The sequence below is a fragment of the Eriocheir sinensis genome, chromosome 14 (genome assembly GCF_024679095.1).
Source record: "Eriocheir sinensis breed Jianghai 21 chromosome 14, ASM2467909v1, whole genome shotgun sequence".
Taxonomy (NCBI): Eukaryota; Metazoa; Arthropoda; class Malacostraca; order Decapoda; family Varunidae; genus Eriocheir; species Eriocheir sinensis.
The window spans coordinates 22736495-22760680 of record NC_066522.1 but is presented as its reverse complement, the minus strand read 5'-3'; the positions used below and the strand labels follow the sequence as shown (position 1 = coordinate 22760680).

Sequence of the window (24186 nt, the reverse complement as noted above, 5' to 3'; positions counted from 1 at the left end):
CCCTGTATCGCTTCTGGCCGCTGATAATATATTCACACACATATCTTCTCCTCCCTCTTCCTCATTTGCCGCTTCTTGGCTGCTTATTCACACACTTTGCTTTTCAGCGACTTTACGTATCTTTCCTCACTATAATGCACTATCCTTTTTATCCTCTCTCAAGGGCTTCTGAACGTTTCCGAATCTTATTACATCAACTGTTTCTAAACGTCAAAAAGGAGATAGATCGATCTGGTTTTCATGAGTTTTTTTATATATATATATTTTTTTACGCTAATTCATGGCACAGAAAACGACTCAAACTACCCAAGGTCATGTATCTTTGAAGAAAGTTATCAAATTTATGTACACTTCTGTAGAAGAGTTTTGCACATGCATGTAAGTTTTACAATGAATTATATTATGTATTTATTTCATACCTATAAAAAAATACACGAAGGCTGTGAAATACAATTATATATAACTTCCAAATAATCAATCAATCAATCAGTCAATCAATCAAGCTACCCCTGTAAAATGAAAATGGAGTGAAAAGAAAAGTGTAATAGTGGAAACTACCAAAAAGAACATATAAAAGCAAAGTCAGGGGAAGAAAAGAACAGAAAAAACTGTAGAAGGATCGGGGACCTAAGAAGCAATACAAAGCGGAACAGCTCAAAAGAAGAAGACGAAGAAGAAAAAGAAGCTCAAAACGCCTACGAAATCCCTCAAAAATGTGTGCTGAGCGTGAGCGTGAGAGTCAGCCCAGCCCAGCCCAGGCCCATTCATCCCAAGCGCCGCCAGACAGTGTGGTAAGCGGCGGCGTCTGCTTACAACATGGCGACGCAGAAGAGAGGCGCTGGAGCCAACACTGGATGGCCCAAGAACGCCACTCCCCCCTCCTACGGTGCCAAGTACAACGGCAACCCCTCCATGGCCCTCAACAGAACCATCAGCCTGTGAGTGCCCCGCCGCGCAGACACCCCATGGTCCCGTACTTCTGTTCTTCTATACCTCTTTACTAATCGCTATACAAGAGCAACAGTTAGCGGGTTTTTTTTTTTTATTACATCTTCTTTTTGTTACTGCCCTTGAGTTACTCTGTGTGCTGTAAAAAAAAAAAAAAAGTTATCACCTCGCACTCATACTCGTCCACAACTTTGGGTTATCATTTCTCACACAGCAGTCAGCGTTCATTGCTCATTAATCCTTTATTGCACTGTTTTTTCCTCCTCTTCATAACTCCTGCACAGTTCATCTTCATCCCATGGAACTCGCATCTCTTGCATTCCACTTCATGTCTTGTTTGGGTTATCATTTCTCACACAGCAGTCTGGGTTCATTGCTCTTAATCCTTTATTGCACTGTTCTTTCCTCCTCTTCGTAACTCCTGCACAGTCCATCTTCATCCCGTTAAACTCACATTTCTTGCATTGTTTTGTTTACTTGCTTCCATTATTTCCTTCTGTCATGGTTTTAGCTTTACCAAGACAGTTATCTTTGAGCCTATCTCCTTGCTTGACTGTCTGTTCTGTCTGCTTTCTCCTCTTCCACGGGCACTGAATAAGTCCCTTGGGTAATCCTTCCCTCGTACTAATTCTGTCTCCACTTTCCTCTTACGTCGAGTCCGTTTCTGCCTCCGGTGTGACCTCTAGGACGGGGTTGTGAGACATTGAGTATCCTGGTATTGGCGATTTGTCTTGTAACAAATTAAAATCAGCTCATTGCATTTGTAACAGCACTTCCTTTACTCCCTGGGTCTCTTATTTTTATAATTTCTTTCCTTTTGTATTTATTCAGCAATTTATCCATTAAGTATCATTCCCTTCTCCTCTGTAGGGAGCATGTTTGAAGATGTCAGCCTTTCCTAACAGTGAACTTCTTGGGTGAGGCTTTTGGGCCTGTGTGTACCCTACTGCTCTGATGGCCTTATTTTGTGCCTTGCCTTTCAGTTTGGGCTATAGATTTAGTTTAATCGGACTCTGAACGGACATTATACGGATGTGTTGGGTCTCGGTAAGGGGGCGACACCTTTCATTTTTTGTACCCCCTGCTTTTTTTTTTATCCTTCTTAGTTTACTTACGCTGTCTATTTTTCATATTCATGTCTGCTCATTGAGAGTACTCACGTTGCGTCTGTATTTTTTTTATTTTCCTCATGATGCCCTTTCATGTAACTCAATAATAATAATATTACTTTTGCAGGGAGTGTGGGGAATAGAGATATAATCCTCCCTCCATCTCACGTCGTTTTTCCCAGCACTTCTGTTTTATGTGGAAACTGACTTATGAGCCACTGATGACTCACGCTGGGAGATGCACCATAGTAGTGTATTTATGTCTTGAGATCTGACTTTCATGCCCAAGTCTCCACCACAACTGATGCTGCTATAAACATCTTTGTGATATGCTACTAAATCATGTTCTTTTGCAGAATATATACATGCAATGTCATTCTGGCACATACTTTGTTGAATTTTTGGGGCTAGAAACAGTTACAGCTTAAGTTTAAAAGCAAAAATTTGCTCACCATCAAACCACAATGAGCTTATTTCTTATAGAAGATTCAGCATATATGCCCGCTTAATTCTTTTTCCAGATTTTCCTCTCCTTTTTGTAATATAAAAATAGGATTCCTGACTGTACTATACAGTTATCCTCCCCCAACAGGTACCCTCTTACAAACTACACATTTGGGACCAAGGACCCACTGTTTGAGAGGGATCCCAGTGTACCGGCAAGATTTCAACGGATGCGTGAAGAGTTTGATAAAATAGGGATGAGAAGAAGTGTTGAGGCTGTCCTCTTGGTCCATGAACACGGTTTGCCACACGTCCTGTTGCTGCAGCTTGGCACAACATTCTTCAAGCTGTGAGTATTGTTGTACATAGTTCTCCAGGTGTGATTTTTACCCCTAGACTCCTTGGTGTTGTCATTTGGAGATGGAGCTTCACTAATGAGACAGTCTATCTAAAGCTGAACACACAATAATCCATTCACCTCGCTGATGTTCTGACTTTCATCAACTTGACAGTTCTGAGTAGGAGCTTCAAATCTGAACCTTCCAAGAGTGTGTTTTCAGCACATGCATTAGTAATACTCCAAACAGAGCAATTATTTGCCATTTAAGAGTTGATTGTAAGAGGAACTCTTCCTCTGTTCTGTTTAAGCACTTTCATTCCCTTGCCAATCCCTTAACATTAAAGCATCTGTATGGATCTGCATGTATAAATAATAAACCTTTATCACCAGGCCAGGCGGGGAACTCAACACAGATGAAGATGAAGTGGACGGCCTCAAACGGCTTCTCACCGAGACATTGGGGCGGCAAGATGGTGTCAAGCAGGAGTGGGTCATAGAAGACATAATAGGAAACTGGTGGAGACCAAACTTTGAGCCACCACAGTACCCCTACATCCCCTCACACACCACCAAACCCAAGGAGCATAAAAAGCTCTTCCTTGTTCAGCTTGGAGAGAAAGGTAGGACTGCCTGCTCACTTCACTAACCCATTTGGGGTCATTGCTCACAATGTGGACCCCCATCATTTTGCAATGAGAGGTGGCAAAAGATAAAAATAGTCATTATGACTATTTAACAAAAATCAGATTTATCAAACCACATTAGACTTGAGGATGTAGAGGAGAATAGAATTAGGACTTGTCAGAAGCCTCAGACACTTGTCTTAGATTTAAAGGAGAGATTAACTCAATAGATAGGACATGAAATTGAAAAGTGTAAATTATTTCCAAATTTAATGAAAAAATATACATGAGGAAGTTAGGTTTCATGTTAAACATGATTTTTATTGGCACAGGGCTGCCATATTTCCACAGAAGTAAATGAGTCATGATTTCTGTTGGCAGCTCCAAAAGTGGTGACAAAGCTAATGTTCTTCATCCTGCTGCATAGGACATGAGCTTGTTAATTTATAAACAGTATCATTTGCCAAGATTTTAACAAATTGTTTTCTGTATTCACAGCTCTGTTTGCAGTACCAAAAAATTATAAGCTTGTTGCCGCACCGCTGTTTGAACTCTACGACAACTCCCAAGGCTACGGACCCATCATATCCTCCCTACCACAAGCTCTTTGCAGGTGAGTATTTCCCTCTCTGATGGGCAGAGAGTTTTATTGAGGTTTCTTACGTAGGATGAGACTGTGTTCACAACTACTGAGAGGAATGATGAGAGAACGTTAAAGTTTCTTGTGGTTGGAGTAACACTGAAAATTCCTAGTTTGAGAAAGTGTAATTCAACTCATGTCTTGTGAGAGTTATCTAACTTTTAGCAACTAAGTTTTGAAGTCAATTTTGTATCAGGAGCAGAAGGTGGTTTTCCATTCACCTTCTCTGTCAAATAATCTTTTTATTTTTTTATTTTGTATAGGGGATAAAACATGCATTAAAAACAAAGACATGATAAAATGTTTCCCAGTTTGAGAAGTTTCTCTCTCTCTCTCTCTCTCTCTCTCTCTCTCTCTCTCTCTCTCTCTCTCTCTCTCTCTCTCTCTCTCTCTCTCTTTATGTAGTACTTAAAAGTTGCATTTGATTTATGAATTCCCCTTTTCACCGGTTTATCCCCTCCACTAAATAATTAATATAGGTGTACTTATGTTTGGTTCAAATATTTCCCTCTATTTCAGATTCAATTTTACGTACATGTGAGATACAGCTGGGGCTGGAGAGGGAAGACCGTTGCCTGCACTCCTGCCGCATACCCCGGTTGGAAATTTTGGTAGCAATTGTCCTTTTATATAAAATTCCCATCACTAAAGTATCAGCTCCTATGCTGTGAAATTTCTAAATTTGCAGCATTTACTCTAGTTGTGTAATTAAGTTCATATTTCATGTTTGTTAGTTAATGTTCATGACTAGCAGGAAGGAAAAATAATTTATAAGATAATTGGCTTCTAGGTTTTAGAGTATTGTGAAATTGTTCCCAGGAGACATTTCATTAAAAATCTCTTAAGAAGCTGAGCTCTTGCAAGACTTTGTTAGACTACAGCGGAGACACTTTGCGTCAGTCTAGGAAATACAGCAGCCACTCTGCTGATGGTACAAAGTATGACATTGAAAAACTATTTCCTAGTGACCAAAGAGATGTACTAAATTTTATGATTTTCATTCCATTTTTGAAAAATAAAAAAAAGATGAATAATACAATTGTCTTTTCCATTCTTATTGTAAAGTTGCATTAGTTTATTGTTTCTTTTTTGTTTTAGTCACAGACATGTTCATGGAAATGTTAATAATAAAAGGTAAAGTTGGGGGCATAGGCTGTAGCAGCACATGGCCTCAGTGCTCATCTCTGTGACATTGGCCCTTGAGCCTGTGGTGGGTGGGAGCCCATCACCCCGGGACACAGGGCCAGTGCGACATCCAGGTTACCACATAATAAAGAGAAAACTAATTATTACTTGTCAACTTAAAACTAAATGAATCCCTGAGACAAAGGGATGAGAATACTTACTGTACCTAGTTATTCTGATGTGGTGCATTGGTGTGTCACACCTGAATGCTCTCCTTCATCTGCAAACTAGATCTCTAGCTCATGATAGTTTGCTTTACTGTATAGCTCTGCAGCACTTATCAACCATCTCCTGAGTCTTCAAACAAATAGCCGTGCTGCAGCCGCAACACCTCCAGGCCAAAACTTGTCCAGCCAGGAACCAAACTCCTCGCAAACAGCTCCAAACATTGTGGTTCAGACACCAAAAATGGCTTCACAAGTTCTGAGAAAGAGAGAAAAAAATTGTATTAGAGAATAGTGGTCTAATTTATTTGGTTACTCTATCTTTTTTTTACCTATGACCCCAGGTACCAGGTAACCAACAAACCAAGTTATCTTCTGAGTAAGTATGATGAAAAAACTTCCAGACCTGACTCATCAATGCAGCAGGTGCACATAGGGGGGGGGATGTCTACATAGCTTTTGACTTTCTCAGCTAGATATTTGCTAAAGATCTACATAATTACTTTGTCAGGGAGAAATATACACATAAAGCACAGTCCCCGTCTAACACCTGGTACCCATTCACTGCTGGATTAAGATACACCTGAAATGATGTGGTATAGGGAGTGTGAAACTGATGCTGTAGAGAGGCTGTGAGGAGGAGTAGAGGGGGGAAGGAAGGATGGTTGGGTCCAAGAATAGTGTGGATGAGAGGTAAAATGGGTACTGTGAAGTATGCATGGGTGTGTGCATGCCTCTGTGAATGGTAAAGGAAGGAAAGGCATGATTGGGATGAAGAGATTTGGGGAAGAGCTAGAACAGTGCCTGAAAACATTTGGGAATGAAAGAAGAGTATGGGACTATGGGACATGAATGCAAAAGTTGAGAATTCTGGTAGTCAGTCAAATTCATATAAAACGATGCCAAGAAAAATAGGATGTCACTGCTTGTTTACCTAAGACAGGAGGTTTATGTGAATGTAGTCCACTTGGCACACTGCAGAAGACAAGGCCATTGGGGATAGTTTCTGGACCCACTTCTGTCTTCCTCTTTCTGGCAATAAATATTCTTTCATAAGGTAGTTTGGTGCGAGTGCCGTCCATTAAGGGCGTTACTGGCTCCCCTGCTCTTGTCACCTGTTTGGAAGAAGGATTACTCACTTAAATACGCATTGAGCTACTGGAAGGAAGTCTTCATCTATTACATTCTAGGCTTATGTTACTTTTGATGTCACTTCACTTAGGTTGAAAGATGGACCACCTAGTCTGGACCACAGGGTGTGTGTGGTCTGAACAGCTATGCGAGTTGTAAAAATAAGAGAAGATTAAAACAGAGGAGGTGTTGCACACGTCAGCTGTGGAGAATAGAGTCTTTAACATATGTTGTGTGACTGACTATATCTGGGAATGTCTCTCCGATGAACCCATTAATTTCCCCTTGTGGCATCATTGCAAGTAAGGAAATTCCATGTTAACTTGTTAGCTGTGACAAGCCTACATTGCAGCTTTAACAGCGCCTCAACTGCCTTCATCTAATAAGCATAATCACATCATAAATATACAACTCTACTGGAAAAAATATTTTTAGAGGCTACATAAAACTGAGATATATATGATGATATATGTTTTAACTCCTTTCGGTCTGGTAAGTTTAAGTTAAGGGCCAGTAATTCGGATAGAAAGGACTTTTGTCCACTCATATTCCGCAGCTAGAGGGTTAAGACCAGTGCTATCATTACAAGTACCTTCAGCCAGTACCAAGTTGCTACATGTTCAACGCCCCATGTGTGGAGACCCTCAAGGAATTCCTGTATCTGTGAAGGTTTGTTTGTGCTCCAGACAGCCAGAAGACCTCCATGCTTCAACAAGTGTGTGATGGGGATCCGCAAGACATCCTTAACACTCATCATGTTGTACCTACACAAGGAAAGGAAAATAGCGTGTACTAATGAATAAACTAAATAGCATGAACACACACACACTTTACTGGCCTACTGTTTTGTCTAAGTGTACAATTTCCATAAAGTATCTTTCTGAACTGAATTGGTCCATTGCAAATCTATTCTCATGAATATCAGTATCTGGAAACAAGGGTCTTACATGTTAGTTTATTTTCTTTGAACTTTTAAACTGACTCCTACCTACCTTACATGTTAGTTTACCCTATCAACCTAACCTACCTATTTACCTCTCTCTCTCTCTCTCTCTCTCTCTCTCTCTCTCTCTCTCTCTCTCTCTCTCTCTCTCACGAATGCAGACAGAACAAAATTGTTTATGATCGATGACACTTTCCAAACGAGGAACAATGGCATACGGTACATAAAACTCAAATGTAGACAAGTAAATTCAGACTGCACCAAATTTTTCTTCACCAACGTTGTAGTGTGAGAATGGAATAAGCTCCCACCTTCAGTGGTCCAGTGTAACACGATTGACTCCTTTAAAAACAAGCTCGACCGTCACTTCCTTGAACTTAATATTAACTAGAGTAGAAATGCAATGTTTTGGAGCCATCTGATTAATGTAGAATCACTTAGGATTAAGGACAGGCTACCTAGTCTGGACCATGGGGTCTGTGTGGTCTGATTTTCTTTGTAAATCTTTGTAAATCTCTCTCTCTCTCCCCTTTCTCATCACTTAATTTCCAGGCAATATAAAGACAATTTTTTCCTGTGATTTACAAAGAAAGAAAACATTATCACTCACCCTTGCTCACCTCCTTTAGCTGATTTTTTTCTTCTGACGTGTTTATTCAGCCACGGTGGATCCATCACGATGAGATCAAACTTCTTGTCTGACGTGTAGTCCAGAATGCTACAAACGTCATCACAAACGTAACGGACACGGGGAGGTAGAATATACTTTGTACCCTCTATCATCTTTGTGCTTAAATCAGGACCTTCATTAGCTTCATTCAACTGGGGTAGTGTGAGATTGGACAATGCCAGCACTCTGAAACAGAAACATGCTTTTCAATGATAGCCTCCAACACATCTTAAATAAATCTTAATACACGAGAGAATGTGCAAAGGAAACATTAAGAATATAAAGGAACTGCTGTATGAAGTCTGGGAAAAGAGAAATTGATATACAGGAGCAGAACTCACAATGAAAAATATTAGTGACTGAAGTGCTGTTACAAAGGCTATACTTCGCTCCATCAATTGAACTGAACTATATTAACTTCAGTGGTAAATCAGAAAATTATGTTATCCACTTTATACAAGGCACTGGAGATATACCGACTTCTTACCTCGTGCTTAAGGTTCTGACCGGGAGATTATTCCTTCTGTAATCTTCTGGCTTTGGAGTGTAGTCATATATTGTTTTAAACTCCGATGTTGAACGAAGAGCAGTGAATACGCTGAGGACGTGCTTGATCTCCGCTGCATTGTGAAGGCTGTCCACTATAGGTAGTTCTGCAAGTTCAAGTTCATAAAAGTTTATAAACATCATTAAATAAATTCTTTAAAGTCTTACTGTGATTACTAGTTAAGATGTATGTATGCGTCTTGAGATAGTCATACAGATTCATTACACACTGACCTTTCCTTTTCTTTCTTTTTGGCTGAAGTATTTCCTCCTCATTTCCATCAAGCCTATCTGCAATTTTCTGGGCCTCCCCATCCTGGAATGAGTAATCACAATGAAAATGAATCTTTTGTTCTCCCTTCTACAGTTACAGTCCATCTTCTTCCAATCTTGGAGTTGGATTTGCAATGACCCTTCTCCACCTTAAAATTTATCCTCTGTACACCAAAGCATGATGAATGGCAGACATGAATTGCCTTTAGTCTATATTTGCAATCATGTGTTATTCTTCTTAGCTTAAAACTTTAGAATGAAAAGCTTTTAGTTACAAAACTCTAATAATGTTAAACTAGAGAGTAGAGTATCAAGTTACCTCTCCATTCCCCCCCAAAATTGACCTATCTTTTGGCCAGTCTCCTCTAGTACTTTCTTTTATGACAGTACTATCCGGCTTTTTTATTTTTTTTATTTCTATATTTATATTGACACCCTTGAGCAGCTTCCTTTATTGTAAAAAACCCTCAAGTACTACCCTTTCTATGCTTCCTACTTTTTCACAATAAATATATCCCTTACCATAAGAAACGGAGTCCTGATATCAAAAAGGCCTTGGAAGTTCAAAGTTCTTTTCCCATCATGGCCGAGCTTGTCCCTGCCATAATGTCGGAGCAGCCAAGCCTCGTGGTCAATGACAGCCCCTTGGTCTTGCAATAATATCACAGCCATGTCTTGTTCAGCCCCACCAGACAGCTCTTTGTACCTGTGGAGCAATTGTAAATATGTGTTTCTTGGATTCTAAATAGCTATTGTGATTCTATTCTTCCTATTTCTATTTTTTTTCTCTTTGATGTGGTAAGACAGGAGTGAAATAATTGTAAAACTGCAATGTGCATCCCCAATTAGAGAGGAAGCAAAAATGCAAAATGTTATCCTTATTAGTCTTGAGCTGGTAAACATGACAGAAACCTACCTACCTACCAACTTACTACTAACCTAATCTAACCTATTACCTATCGATCTACTTACTATACCAACCTAACCTAACCTACTATACCTACCCTATCTACCAATAACCTAATCTAACCTACTAACTAACTACTTACTACCAACCTAATCTAACTTTCTCTCTCTCTTTGTCGCCTTTTTTCATATCCATGGACTCTTTGGGTCTAACTAAAACTGCTTTCTGCTTCTTCTTTATTATATGTCCACTGCCTACTTTAACCTCTACACATATAGGTAACAATGATCAGTTTGGCTTATTAATTACCTCACAGGGCGGGCAGGTAAGCGTGGGAACAGTTAATTATCATACATGTAAGTCACGAGAGACACTTCAAACACGGCACACCTCGACCCACTCTGTTTACATGCAGACGAAACCCGTTTTTTTTTTCTTTCCTTATTGTTGCTTTTTGTGTTTCCTTTTTTTTTCTGGGTCTTGTTTGTCTGTCTTTTTTGTCTGCTTGCTTTTTTTTCCTTTCCCTTGCTTGCTTTTTCTTCCTCCTAACTTATTTTATTAGCTTATTATTTCACTTAATTTCCCGTGTCCCGTGCCCTTCTTTCTTTTCTAATCATTTAATCTTCTTTTTTTCATTTCTATCTTATCTCTATCCTAATTCATCCATGATTTCCGCTTTCCATCTCTCCCAATATATTTTTCTCTCCAATCCTCGATCCTTCAGTAACCTCTCTCTCTCTCTCTCTCTCTCTCTCTCTCTCTCTCTCTCTCTTCTTTCTTTCTTTTTACCTCTAGTCTCTCTCTCTCTCTCTCTCTCTCTCTCTCTCTCTCTCTCTCTCTCTCTCATTGTACGCCCGATATTTTCCTCTCCATTCCTCTTTAATTCAGTTCTACCTTCTATAAGTTTCTCACTGTAGTATATCTTGCAGGGTACCTCTTTCTCCCGATCCCTTCTTATACTGAGCACAAACATCTTTTCTTCTTCCTTCCTCTCTGCATCCTCCTTCCCTGTCCCTTCCTTTCTTTCTCTTACCTAGCTACCTGAGCACCAAACCTTCCCTTCTTCCTCTCTGTATCTTGGGTGCATCTTAATTCCTTCCCTTCCCTTCCTTTCTTTCTTAACTAACTGAGCGCCAAACCTTCCCTTCTTCCTTTCTCTCTGTATCTCGGGTGCATCTGCCGTTCCTTCCCTTCCCCCGCCCACCCCCAATCCGTCTGCGTGGCCTTGAGGGAAAGGAGTGGGCGGAGAGGGACTGCGTGGGGCTGGGTGGTGGAGACCGAGAGGGCGGGGCTTAGAGGAGGCAAGTGTGCATGGGGAGGGGCGTGGCCAGGGACGAGGACGAGGAGGAGGAGGAAGAGGAGAAAGGAGGTAACAGAAAGGAAGATTTTGTGCTCAGTTAGTTTAGAGGTTAGATGTTAGAAGGTTGGTTGGTTAGGAAACTTTCTCTCTCTCTCTCTCTCTCTCTCTCTCTCTCTAGCTTTCCTTCCAATCAGAATCACATGATAATTTTGTTGTTAGTTGATAGTTTATACCCTAGTTATTCTTAGGATATGTTAGCGAAAGGAAGGCTTAGTGCTCCGTTAAGTTAGAAGTTAGTTAGGGAGTTATATATAGTTAAATAGGAAATGTTAGTCAGTTAGTTATTATTAGATATATTAGCAAAGGAGGTGTGAGAAAGGGGCGTTTTGTGTGTGCTCAGTTAAGAAGTTAGTTAGTTGATTTACACTCGTTAGAACTAGGAAATGTTAGCAAGTTACAGTTAGAAAATGTTGTCAGTTAGTTATGGTGTGTTAGTAAAATCAGTTTGCAGGAGTTAAGAATATTAGTACGTTAGATAGATAGTTGGTAAGTGCTAAGAATGAGCTGGGAAACGTTAGATTAGAGTTAGGAAATGTTAGGAGAGAGAGAGAGAGAGAGAGAGAGAGAGAGAGAGAGAGAGAGAGAGAGAGAGAGAGAGGAGCGTCATATAACAAATCATTAGCGTTATCACCATCTTTGACAACCAGTGCTTTCGTCTCTTCCTCCTCCTCCTCCTCCTCCTTCTCCTCATCATCATCATCATCATCATCGTCTTCATCATTATCATCATCAGTTTCCTTTTACGGCGATCTCTCTCTCTCTCTCTCTCTCTCTCTCTCTCTCTCTCTCTCTCTCTCTCTCTCTCTCTCTCTCTCTCTCTCTCTCTCTCTCTCAATCACAATTACATGATACTTCTCTTCTTGCCTGCTTTACGTAATACATTAAATTGATTACTACCTATTTCGCAAGCACGAACATTAGCCGTCACTGCTTTCATCTCGTTATACAAATTCATCCAGTATTATGTATATAGTCTCTTTAGTATCTTATATCTACGAGTTTCTGACATTACTGCTGTTACTACGAGACTTGAAGTTGTTGGTGGTGGAGGTGGAAGAGAAGAAGGATGAAAGAAACCCTTCTGTGTGTGACCCTCTTCGCACCACAAGCCAGCAGGAGGGAGGGAGAGAGGAGGTAAGGACTAAGGAGGAGAGTGAACGCAAGATGCATGAAGGTACGGTACGGCACACAGCATCTATAAGGTCACTAGCTGCCACCCTTGGTCATCTGTACAGCTACCTGGGGATAATAAGCTCTGAAGGTTGGGGCGGCTCGAACCTAATCAATTTACCAAACACCACAAGGCTAGCTAGTAAACATGGCTGGGTGGGAAGGGAAGTGCGTGTAGTGGTGGTGGTAGTAGTAGTAGTAGTAGTAGTAGTATCAGTAGTAGTAGTATAGTAGTTGTGGTGGTGGTGGTGGTGTTTGTAGAAGTAGTTGTAGTAGTAGTAGTAGTAGTATATAGCAGTAGTAGTAGTAGTAGTAGTAGTAGTAGTAATGATGATGAAGATGATGATGATGATGATAATAGTAGTAGTAGTAGTATAGCGGTAGTGGTGGTGGTGGTGGTGTTTGTAGAAGTAGTTGTAGTAGTAGTAGTATATAGTATTATTATTAATAGTAGTAGTAGTAGTAGTAGTAGTAGTAGTAATAGTAATGATGATGATGATGATGATGATAGTAGTAGTAGTAGTAGTAGTAGTAGTAGTAGTAGTAGTAGTAGTAGTAATGATGATGATGATGATGATGATGATGATGATGATAATAATAATAATAATAATAATAATAATAATAATAATAATAATAATAATAATAATAATAATAATAATAATAATAATAATAATAATAATAATAATAATAATAATAATAATAATAATAATAATAATAATAAAGATATACGAAATAAAAACGCAAAAAAGATGATAAAGGAAAGAAGAGAGAAAGGAAGGGAGGAGGAGAGGGAGAGGGAAGAAGAAGAGAATGAGAGAGATGGAGATGAAGGGAACGAATTAAAAGAAAAAGCTGGAAGTAGTAGTGATTAAGTAATAAGAGGGAGAGGGAAATAAATATAAGACGTTGTTGTATTGGCGAAGGAAGACAAAGAATTAAGGATGAGTTGGTAGAGGTGGAAGACGATAAAGGAAGAGAGAAAGAGATGTAAAAAGCGTTAACACATATACGTATAGAGGAAGACCACATAAAGGAAGACCGGGGAAGAGGAAAAGAAGAATAAACAAAGGAATGAAGAATAGGAGACAGAAGAAGAAAAAGAATAAGAGGGAGATTTAATAAAGAAAAGGAAGAAAAACTTTAGAAATACAAGAAAGAAAGAGGAATTTTAACAACGAAAAGGGAAAGGAACACAAACAAAGGAATGAAGAATAGGAGACAAGAAGAAAATAAAAAGAGAAGGGAAGATAGTTATTGATGTAGGTAAAGAAAAAGAAGGGGTTTGAATATACAAGAAAGAAAGAGGAATTTTAACGACGAAGAGGAGAAGAAAAAAAAAAGGAATGAAAAATAAGAGACGGAAGAGAATAAAAGAAGAGGAAGAAGAAAAGAAGAAAAGAAGAGGAAGACTTAGAAAACCATAAAAATATATGAAGGAAAAGAAGGAGCAGTAATAGAAGATGTGGAGAAGTAAAAAAAAAGAAAAAAGAATAAATAATGAAAAAAAGAGGAGATGATGTACTGAATTTATGAACTGACATTGATATAAAAATTGAACCCTCCTCCTCCTCCTCCTACTACTACTACTACAAGAGAGAGAGAGAGAGAGAGAGAGAGAGAGAGAGAGAGAGAGAGAGAGAGAGAGAGAGAGAGAGAGAGAGTAGATTATAAACAGGAAAAAGACAATGGAAAAGGAAGAAAAACGAAAGAAAGAAAGAAAAAAAGTAAAAAAAATCGTAAGAGAGAGAGAGAGAGAGAGAGAGAGAGAGAGAGAGAGAGAGAGAGAGAGAGAGAGAGAGAGAGAGAGACACGCAGGCGGACGGCTAACTAATTTGTTATTGTATCTAAATAATTAATCAGTAAAAGTTTGAGCTGAACTTGGTTGTCAACTATTGATCGGGCAGTGGCAGCGTCGCGGGGCGCCTTCCTTGCTGCCTTCCTCCTCCTCCTCCTCTTCTTTCTTGCTTCTTCTTCCAGCTACCACCACCACCACCACCATGGCTACAACTTCAACCACACAGTCTCGGGGCGTCTTATCTGCTGCCCTCCTCCTCCTTCTCCTCCTCTTCCTCCTCCTTCTTGCTCCTTCCAGCCACCACCACCACCACCACCGTCACCATAGCTACAACCACCACCACTATCGTCAACACCACCAGCAGCGTACCTTCTTACCCTCCTCCTACTCCTTGCCCCATCCTGCCATCACCACCCCGACCACCACCATCACCACTGTCGTCAACACCACCAGCAGCGTACCTTCTTACCCTCCTCCTACTCCTTGCCCCGTCCTGCCATCACCACCCCGACAACCACCATCACCACTGTCGTCAACACCACCAGCAGCGTACCTTCTTACCCTCCTCCTACTCCTTGCCCCATCCTGCCATCACCATCCCGACCACCACCATCACCACTGTCGTCAACACCACCAGCAGCGTACCTTCTTACCCTCCTCCTACTCCTTGCCCCATCCTGCCATCACCACCCCGACCACCACCACCTCCACTAGTCATTACCTCTATTGCCTCCACCACCACCACAGGCGTCTCGTAGGGCCTTGATTCCCTCCTCCTCCTTGTTCCTTCTCACCTCCATCATCACCATAGTCACCACCACCATCACCACCAGCCTACCCTTCCTATAATCCTATATCTTCCCACACCATCATCACCACCACCACGTACAAGTCACCACCACCATCGCCACAACCACCATCACCACCAACCCACCATTCCTATACTCCTATTTCTTCCTACATCACCACCACCACCACCGCCAGCGGACTGAAAAAAAAAAATGTTTCTGAATGTATGCCTTCTATAAGTGCTTTTAAAACCTTATAAGCGTTAGTCGATAGTTATAATCCCTTACATTGGTTAGTTTATTGATTGAATCCGATAAAATGATGTATTGGAATGTATTTGAGGGAGGATAAAAGCAAAAGATAATATATACGCATACATACGACTACATGTATTGCTCTCTCTCTCTCTCTCTCTCTCTCTCTCTCTCTCTCTCTCTCTCTCTCTCTCTCTCTCTCTCTCTCTCTCTCTCTCTTACAAGCCAATACCCCACAATCTACCCACACGTCATTCCTTATTTTATCTGCTTCAGTAATCGCTCTGTTCTCTCCTTCTCTCCCTCCCTCTCCTCTCTCCGTCTCTCCTTCCCTTCTCTCCTTCCCTCTCGTCTTTGTTCTCACATTGTCACTCATCAGTTTCTTTACCTCATTTGTTGACTCCCCTTCCCTTCTCTCTCTCTTTCTCTTTCTTCCTTCGTGACTTCTCTTCCCCTTCTCTCGTTTCTTTCCTCCCCTCGGACTCCTCCTCCTTCCTCTCGTCCCTTCTTTCCCTCCTCGGTCCTCAAATGCTCTTCTTATCCCTTCTTAGATGTGTATTAGCGTTGTATTTACTATTTTGTTCATCTTTTTGTTCATCTCGCTCCTGCTGCTGGTTCTGGTGTTTCTGGTGCGAATTAACAGTAATGGATGCGATCACATTAATGGACTGAATATCCGAAAGCATTTTACAAGGGAAACTAATGATTATAATTATCAAGTATTGTTGTTGTTGTTGCCTGCGAGCTGCTGTCCTACCTAACCAACCCAAGCTATACTGTGTCAGGAGAGAGCAAGATCAGAATATTTTAAGTTGGTTGCTCTGGGTTCATATTCTCAAACATTTCGGGACTTATACAATCGGTCGGTGTTGTCAGAAGCTTCCACCTCTCGCAGCAACTATTTCCAAAGGTCAAAAAGGAGATCAGTCGGTTTCTAATGCGTGTTTTCATTTATAGGTTCACGGTACAGAAGGGTTAAACTACACCACCAGGGTCAGAAAACTACCACCCATGGAATGCCCACAACTCATACCCAAGCCTTGTCAAATATATATGCTTGCAGGGCGCCAGAATGTTTAATAATATGACCTTTACACACACTCACATTTGATAAGGCTTTCGTAGAGGATGTATTCGTGACATTTACACACACACTCACATTTGATAAGGCTTTCGTAGAGGATGTATTGGTATTTCCATGGGCAGTTCTATGAGCCTAGTGTATGACAAGGCTTCTTCACCATGAATGTGAAAAGCACTCATGAGATCCCCGACTCATTTCCTTTGTGGCCTTTGGGAATATTTTTAGTGTGAACCGAAAGCCTCTGAGAATATGGACCTAACTTCAAATGCTAACCTACCCAACTTAAATGACAACCTTACCTGTAACGCCCAGGTAATGTATACAACCCTTAATTTCCAGAGAAGAGTGACAGTATAAACAACAATAACAACTAGGACATAAATAATAATAAGGGCTACTTAGACAGGCCCGCCAGACAACTTATAGAGCCTACGTGACATCCTGCAACAATCATTCTCAGGGAAACTGTATGGCATGACAAAGTGTCGCGTCCTATAATTATTTTGACGAATGGGAACGGTAATAATCATGCATTAGCCTTGCCCAGTGTGGTATTAGGAGCTGTGCCGGGGCAGGATGGAGGCCACGAAGATCAGATAGAGCAGTAGAAAATGTCAACCAGTAGATTAATGTTTTTTTTTTTAATGAATTTTGTTATTATGATTAAACAGTACTATTCTTATTTGGTTAAGGAATATTACCTACTGCAAACGATATACTTTCTTTTTATTTGTGTCAGTATCTTGTCCGGTTAATATCATCGAATATAATGAACTTTCAGTTATAATGACTTGGTGTTGATTCCAGATAAGTCGTTAAACAGAGAGCTTCCTGTAATGTTGGTACTACTACTACTACTACTACTACTACTCCTACTACTACTTTTTTCTACTACTACTACTACTACTACTACTACTACTACTACTACTACTACTACTACTACTACGTTTTTTTCTACTACTACTACTACTACTACTGCTACTACTGCTATCACCGCCACCTTCATCACCACTCCATAGATCTCAGTGTGTTCCAGGTTTGGTCTGAATGAAATACAATGTCCACGTCACCATAATTATCCTCCGGCAATAACCAAACACACACACACACACACACATAGGGCGGACGGGCGGACGTGACACAAGGGTTACCAGTGTTTATCTCCCTCAAGTTTTCCCAGGCACACACTTATCGACCGTGCGGGCAAGGAAAGGCCAACAACTGTCTCCATGTCGACTACCCCCCGCAGCTACCTGGATTCGAACTGAGGCCTCTACTGGATTTAGGAGTCAACGCGCAAACTATTAGACCCACGGAGATGGAAGTAGTAGTAGTAGTAGTAGTAGTAGTAGTAGTAGTAGTAGCACAGTAGGTTTATGTCATTGCGTAAACCATTATTCCTACGGAGATTGTAGTAGTAGTAGTAGTAGTAGTAGTAGTAGATTCATGACGATGCGGAAAACAGTATACCCAAGGAGATAGTAGTAGCAGTAGTAGTAGTAGTATAGCCAAGACGCATTAAAATACCCTAATGAGCAAACAAGTCTAAAATTCCATACGTCATTTGCATAATTATACGACAGCGTCCATCTCATCGATCTAGTTTTCGGTCATTCTCTACTATATCGCTCAAGAGACGGTCGATATTCACTTTTTCTGACCTACTGTAGCCACCAGGAGGACAGAACATTAGGAGGGCGGCCCAGATACATTATAAGCGAGGCGAAATTTAAAGTTGGTCTGGCTATATAATATTTACTTGGCGATGATAGAGGATGTCCAGGGGAGTATATAGGATACGGGTAATCTGTCTCTCTCTCTCTCTCTCTCTCTCTCTCTCTCTCTCTCTCTCTTTGCGGTACAGTTTTGGTCTCCCCACCATGCAAAGGACATTGCTAAATTATAAGGTGTTCAGCGTCGGGCAACAAAAATGATCCCTTCTTTGCTCAACATATCTTACGAAGAAAGGCTTTCCATCCTTAACATGTTGTCACTTGGGAAACGTCGCCTCCGAGGAAAACTGATCGAATGTTTTAAAATCCTTAATGGTTTCACGAATGTAGACAGATCAACATTGTTTATGATCGATGACACTTTGCGTACGAGGAACAATAGCGTAAAACTCAAATGTAGACAAGTAAATTCAGACTGCACCAAATTTTTCTTCACCAACGTTGTAGTGCGAGAATAGAATAAGCTCCCACCGTCAGTGGTCCAGTGTAACACGACTGACTCCTTCAAAAACAAGCTCGACTGTCACTTCCTTCAACTTAACATCAACTAGAGTTGAAATGCAACGTTTAGGAGCCTTCTGATTAATGTAGAATCACTTAGGTTTAAGGACAGACCACCTAGTCTGGACCATGGGGGCTGTGTGGTCTGATTTTCTTTGTAAATCTGTGTAAATCTCATAGTCTCCATACGATCAAGAAGTCAAAAGGTTATAATTATGGAACTATGTAGGTTAGGCAGATTAAACATACGTTCCTATACGTATATAATGTTTGGTATATATAGCTTATAATACAAACAGGCTTCGTTACTTATCATCCGTCTTTTCATATATCAGTAGCCTACTCAGTAAGCTCAAGTTAGTCCCTATTAAACCCATTCCTATACGTACGTTCCTGTATGTGTTTTGTATAACCTATAGTACACCCAGACTTTGTTACTTATCACCCGTCTTTTCCTAATCAATTCTCAGTAAGTTCAAGTCTGTCCTCAAACCCATATATGTGTAGTGAGGAGATCAGTCACGTTCGTATTATGTTTTGTATGCAGCCTATAGTACACCCAGACTCCGTTACGTATTACCTGTCTTCTCCAATACGAATCAATAATCAGTAAGGTCAAGTAGCCCTCAAACCTTATACCTCATACCTGTACAATGGGGAGATCAGTGAGCGATGTATAGATCAGCTGTCACTGGGCGGCGAAGGGACGGAGGAGAGGAGTTCAGCGTCTGCCCGGTGGATTCGAGGGTCACGTCTGTAAATGTAGAGGAGAGTTGGATCCCAGTGTGTATGTGTGTGTGTTATTATACGATTGAGTGATAAACGTTATGAATAAGAAACTAGATCATTATGGGAAGGAATTGAATAGGCTATACTCATATTGGATCATACCCCCCCACCCCCCACCGCCGATACACTCATACAGACACCATTCAATCCTTTTCTGCTTTCCTAAATCGGTATTCTCAGACGCTTTCGCCTCCCACATCAACTATTTCCAAAGGCCGAAAAGGAGATCAGCCGAGTTCTAATGAATGTTTATTTTTTTTTTTTATCAGGCTCATGGTAGAGAAGAATGGACAAACTACCACCAACAGGGTCCTAAAACTATCCCTGGAAAGACTCAAATAAACTCCTACGAAAGCCTTGTCGAATATGTGAGCCTGGGCGCCTAAAGGTTTAAGAATATGACCTCTGGCTCCTAAAATCAAGGAATATAAATGAGAGGTATATCGCCACTTTCATAGACCGATGCAGTGAAAATTATGAAAACCAGGGAAGATAGAGAAGAGGTATATTGCCACTCCCATAGACCGCTGTAGTGAAAATTATGAAAACCAGGGAAGATAGAGAAGAGGTATATCGCCACTTCCAAAGACCGATGCAGTGAAAATTATGAAAACCAGGAAGATAGAGAAGAGGTATATCGTCACTCCCATAGACCGCTGCAGTGAAAAATATGAAAACCAAGGAAGATAGAGAAGAGGTATATCGCCACTTCCATAGACCGATGCAGTGAAAAATATGAAAACCAAGGAAGATAGAGGAGAGGTATATCGCCACTTCCATAGACCGCTGCAGTGAAAAATATGAAAACCAAGGAAGATAGAGAAGAGGTATATCGTCACTCCCATAGACCGCTGCAGTGAAAAATATGAAAACCAAGGAAGATAGAGAAGAGGTATATCGCCACTTCCATAGACCGATGCAGTGAAAAATATGAAAACCAAGGAAGGTAGAGAAGAGGTATATCGCCACTTCCATAGACCGATGCAGTGAAAAATATGAAAACCAGGGAAGATAGAGAAGAGGTATATCGCCACTTCCATAGACCGATGCAGTGAAAAATATGAAAACCAAGGAAGGTAGAGGAGAGGTATATCGCCATTCATATAGACCGCTGTAGTGAGAAAATATATACTTCCCTGAATCTTCCTTGCGTCAGACCCTCGTTGCTATGACCACGACGCAGATGCAAACACCGAAGGACGCCCAAGACAAGCCCCGGCAGCAGAAGGGTATACAAAGGAGTACATGGAAGAAGTATTAGTACATGTATAGGACGGAAATAATTAGATGACGCGCTGGTTCACGATCGTCCATTTTATATCTTTATTTTTTATTCCCTTGTAAAACAAAGGCCTTAAAGGAAGTATGGGAAGATTTGAAGTTATACATAAAAGAAATAGTTAGATGCCGCTTTGGTTCACGATTGTGCATAATCATATCCTGCCTCGAGAATACTGTCCCTCGTTGCTATGACCACGACGCAGATGCAAACACCGAAGGACCTCCAAGACAAGCCCCGGCAGCAAAAGGGTATAAAGGAGTACTTGGAATTATTATTATAGGAAGGAAATAATTAGATGGTGTTGGTTCAACATCGTCCATAATTATATCGTTATTATCATTCCCTCGTAAAACAAAGGCCTTTACAACATGCTTTATCTGTCTGTTGTTTATAGGATTTGAGGTTATATATAAAGAAATAATTAGATGCCGCTTTGGTTCACGATCGTCCATAAGTATACCTTGCCTCGAGAGCAGTCATTATTATTATTATTATTATTATTATTATTATAATATTCCCGTACAACAGACCTTTCCCAACGTAATCCACCTGTCTGTCTGATGTATATAGTCTGAGTTATAGAGGAAGATTTGGAATTATATAGAAAAGTAATATTCTGCCTCTAGAACACTGTCATTATTATTATTATTATTATTATTATTATTATTCCACCGTGAAATAAAAGGCCTTTCCCAACGTTCTTCACGTCTCCGTCTGATATAAGAGTACTCCACTCTGCTCCGGCAAAGGTTCTAATTCCGTCCCTGCTGACTTCCCTAGGTTGCCATTCTGTTACTCTGACTGTGAACTCAACAAAAATACACTTGACGTAAACTGTAAACCTCTGACTTTTTACCAACAGCTCGAGAATAAGATTCCGTAATGTCTCGTATAGCACAAAGGACTTGACGGATCGCCTGACTTGATTCCACGAGAGCCAGCAAGAAGACGTGAGCTTGGGGAAGAACTGTCCTCTCCTTGACCTATACTTCCCCATGCATGACCTATCACGAGAGAGAGAGAGAGAGAGAGAGAGAGAGAGAGAGAGAGAGAGAGAGAGAGAGAGAGAGAGAGAGAGAGAGAGAGAGAGAGAGAGAGAGAGAGAGAGAGAGAGAGTATATTGGACTAGAAAGAGGAAAATTAGTATGGAAAAAGAAGAGAAAAACGAAAGAATGAAAGAAGGAAGGAAATAATTAAAAAAAAGTGTGTGTGTGTGTGTGAGAGAGAGAGAGAGAGAGAGAGAGAGAGAGAGAGAGAGAGAGAGCGTAGTAGTGGTAGTGGTCGTATACTCACAAGGCTGCCTCTGTGATGCTAGCTGGCAGCCTCTCATTTATACAGAGGCAGGCGTTGTCTAGGCCCTCGGTCGGTCAGCCAGCCAACATAACCTGTCTCCTCTTCTTATTGGCCTGTGATCGATAATACTTGTTCCCCCTAATCTAACACTTCCAGGCGTCTGTGTGTGTGTGTGTGTGTCCTGCTGATATAACAAGACTTCTAGCCCTGTGTGCGTGTGTGTGTGTGTGTGTGTGTGTGTGTTCCAGCAGATATACAACACTCCTACCCTAGTGTGTGTGTGTGTGTGTGCCCCGCTGGTATGTTACACTTCTAGCCTTGCCTTGTATGTGTGTGTGTGTGTGTGTGTGTGCAGAACATCTCCGCCCAGCCAGTAGTGTGTTCCCAGGGGCGAAGCTTCACGGGAGTGTATAATGAGAGGGCCCAATTTATCTATAGAGGAGCCTAATCATCCACTTTGCCTAATTACATTGCATTTTCTCTGTCGGCATTTCTTATGAGGGATCCTTGAAGGGGACCAACTTAACTCTGGGGGAAGCCTTGGCCCTTCAATCAACTAATCCTCATAGCTACGCCAGTGGCCATGTAGTATGTACTATTACTACTACTACTACTACTACTAATGTAAAGGTTATGATAAGAGGAAAATAAAAATAATGGGTACTAATTTTTTTTTATTAACACAAACATACAATTAAACTAGATAGTGTTATGTACAGAGAAACCACACTACGTTTTGGCACAGAAAGAATGGATGAGAGGAATTTCAATATTTAATTAGTTGAAAATGATAATAGAAGGATCAGAGAGAGAGAGAGAGAGAGAGAGAGAGAGAGAGAGAGAGAGAGAGAGAGAGAGGTTACACACGATGTGACGCAGCTTGAGATCAAAGAAATCGCTTATAAAAAAATAACTTGAAGAGTAAAAATAAAAATAAAATAATAATAAGAAACAATGTATACACAGCGACACACATTCTTATTCTCAGAGACGAAACAGGTTGAGAGGGAGGAGTGCGGACACTACATAATATTATACGCTGTCTATTCAGCTGTCCACAAACACCTGAGACGCCGAGGGAGAGAAACTGAGAGTGAAAGCGACTAAATAGAAACCAGTACCTGATCACACAACCAGTTCATTCATAAACGTTCCCTTCCTCTCCTCCCTGCTATCAAAATCAAATAGTAAACACGATCTATCAGTCTCTAATACTAAACACAACTTGAACTAATAAAACAAAATATTATGACACGGTACACATCCTAATAAATAGTTACTGAAGCTCATACAAGCAAGTCTTTCCTCAACCTTCCTTTCCCTTACGCCATTCCCTGACTCTGAGAGGAAAGCAGCTACAGTTGGTTTGCGTGTGTCCTTGGAAGTAGTAACCATACACTTGTGGGGGCATACGGTGGGTGGAGGAGGATGAAAGGGAGGGAGGGTGAAGAGGGAGAGGGGTGAGAGGGTAGGTGTGGGACGGAGAGGAGGGACACGAGAGTCATGGGTAGAGGGTCGAGGAGGTGAGGGAGGGAAGCGACTGTGTGGTTGAGGCTGAGTGAGGCATTACATGTGCATGCTGAGGAGGGGCGAGCCGTGTTCGTGGGTCACTCCTCCAATTATTCATCTTAGACTCGAGACTGAAGCGGAGAGAGAGAGAGAGAGAGAGAGGGGGGGGGGGGGTAGTGACACGTTCTTCTAATTAGATTTATGATTTCTCGAGAAGTCTTCGCATAAAATTGTCAACCATTACAGGATTCGTAGCAGAGTGGCGTAGCTAAAGAAGCGGAGAGGGGAGGAGGAGGGGTCAATGAGTGAACAGACCCCCAATGAATCTCTCAATGTGAAACTGAGGAAAATTGGACCATTCTGAATATAACTTAGCCCCTATCATATATAACTTGGCCTCTCCCTCATATAACTTGGCCTCTCCCTCACAAAACTTGGGTCTCCCTCATATAACTTGGCCTCTCCCTCATATAACATGGCCTCTCCCTCATTAAACTTGGCCTCTCCCTCATATAACTTGGCCTCTCCCTCATATCACTTGGCCTCTCCCTCATATCACTTGGCCTCTCCCTCATATCACTTGGCCTCTCCCTCATATAACTTGGCCTCTCCCTCATATTACTTGGTCTCTCCCTCGTATAACTTGGCCTCTCCCTCATATAACTTGGCCTCTCCCTCATATAACTTGGCCTCTCCCTCATATA

The 24186-nt window shown here is 41.1% G+C and overlaps 2 protein-coding genes and 1 long non-coding RNA gene across 18 annotated transcripts in view; 2 read left to right on the top strand and 1 right to left on the bottom strand.

Annotated features, from left to right (window-relative positions):
* Window positions 1-752: 752 nt before the first annotated feature.
* LOC126998674 (cleavage and polyadenylation specificity factor subunit 5-like) lies at window positions 753-5143 on the top strand. The gene is made up of 5 exons (XM_050860674.1): window positions 753-938; window positions 2650-2850; window positions 3232-3461; window positions 3963-4077; window positions 4624-5143. Exons 1-5 carry the CDS (start codon window positions 817-819, stop codon window positions 4643-4645), a joined length of 690 nt encoding a protein of 229 aa, XP_050716631.1. The 5' UTR covers window positions 753-816; the 3' UTR covers window positions 4646-5143.
* Window positions 4851-24186, bottom strand: part of LOC126998673 (DNA N6-methyl methyltransferase-like) — a 26919-nt gene continuing 7583 nt past the window's right edge. For 2 of the 16 annotated variants that reach the window (XM_050860673.1, XM_050860670.1), the window contains exons 2-9: window positions 19256-19363; window positions 9539-9722; window positions 8978-9059; window positions 8685-8850; window positions 8138-8383; window positions 7177-7348; window positions 6388-6568; window positions 4851-5712 (exon numbers count right to left, since the gene is read on the bottom strand). In XM_050860673.1, coding sequence (XP_050716630.1) covers window positions 5570-5712; window positions 6388-6568; window positions 7177-7348; window positions 8138-8383; window positions 8685-8850; window positions 8978-9059; window positions 9539-9688 — 1140 coding nt within the window. In that variant the 5' untranslated portion in view covers window positions 9689-9722; window positions 19256-19363 and the 3' untranslated portion in view covers window positions 4851-5569. Of the gene's footprint in view, window positions 5713-6387; window positions 6569-7176; window positions 7349-8137; window positions 8384-8684; window positions 8851-8977; window positions 9060-9538; window positions 9723-10232; window positions 10644-19255; window positions 19364-21973; window positions 24152-24186 lie in introns of those variants that run through there. The other 14 variants (XM_050860657.1, XM_050860659.1, XM_050860660.1 and 11 more) reach the window with 14 other exon arrangements.
* Window positions 19370-21938, top strand: LOC126998675 (uncharacterized). Its single transcript, XR_007752962.1, has 3 exons — window positions 19370-20095; window positions 20161-20344; window positions 20475-21938. It is a non-coding gene; the product is annotated as an uncharacterized LOC126998675 (long non-coding RNA).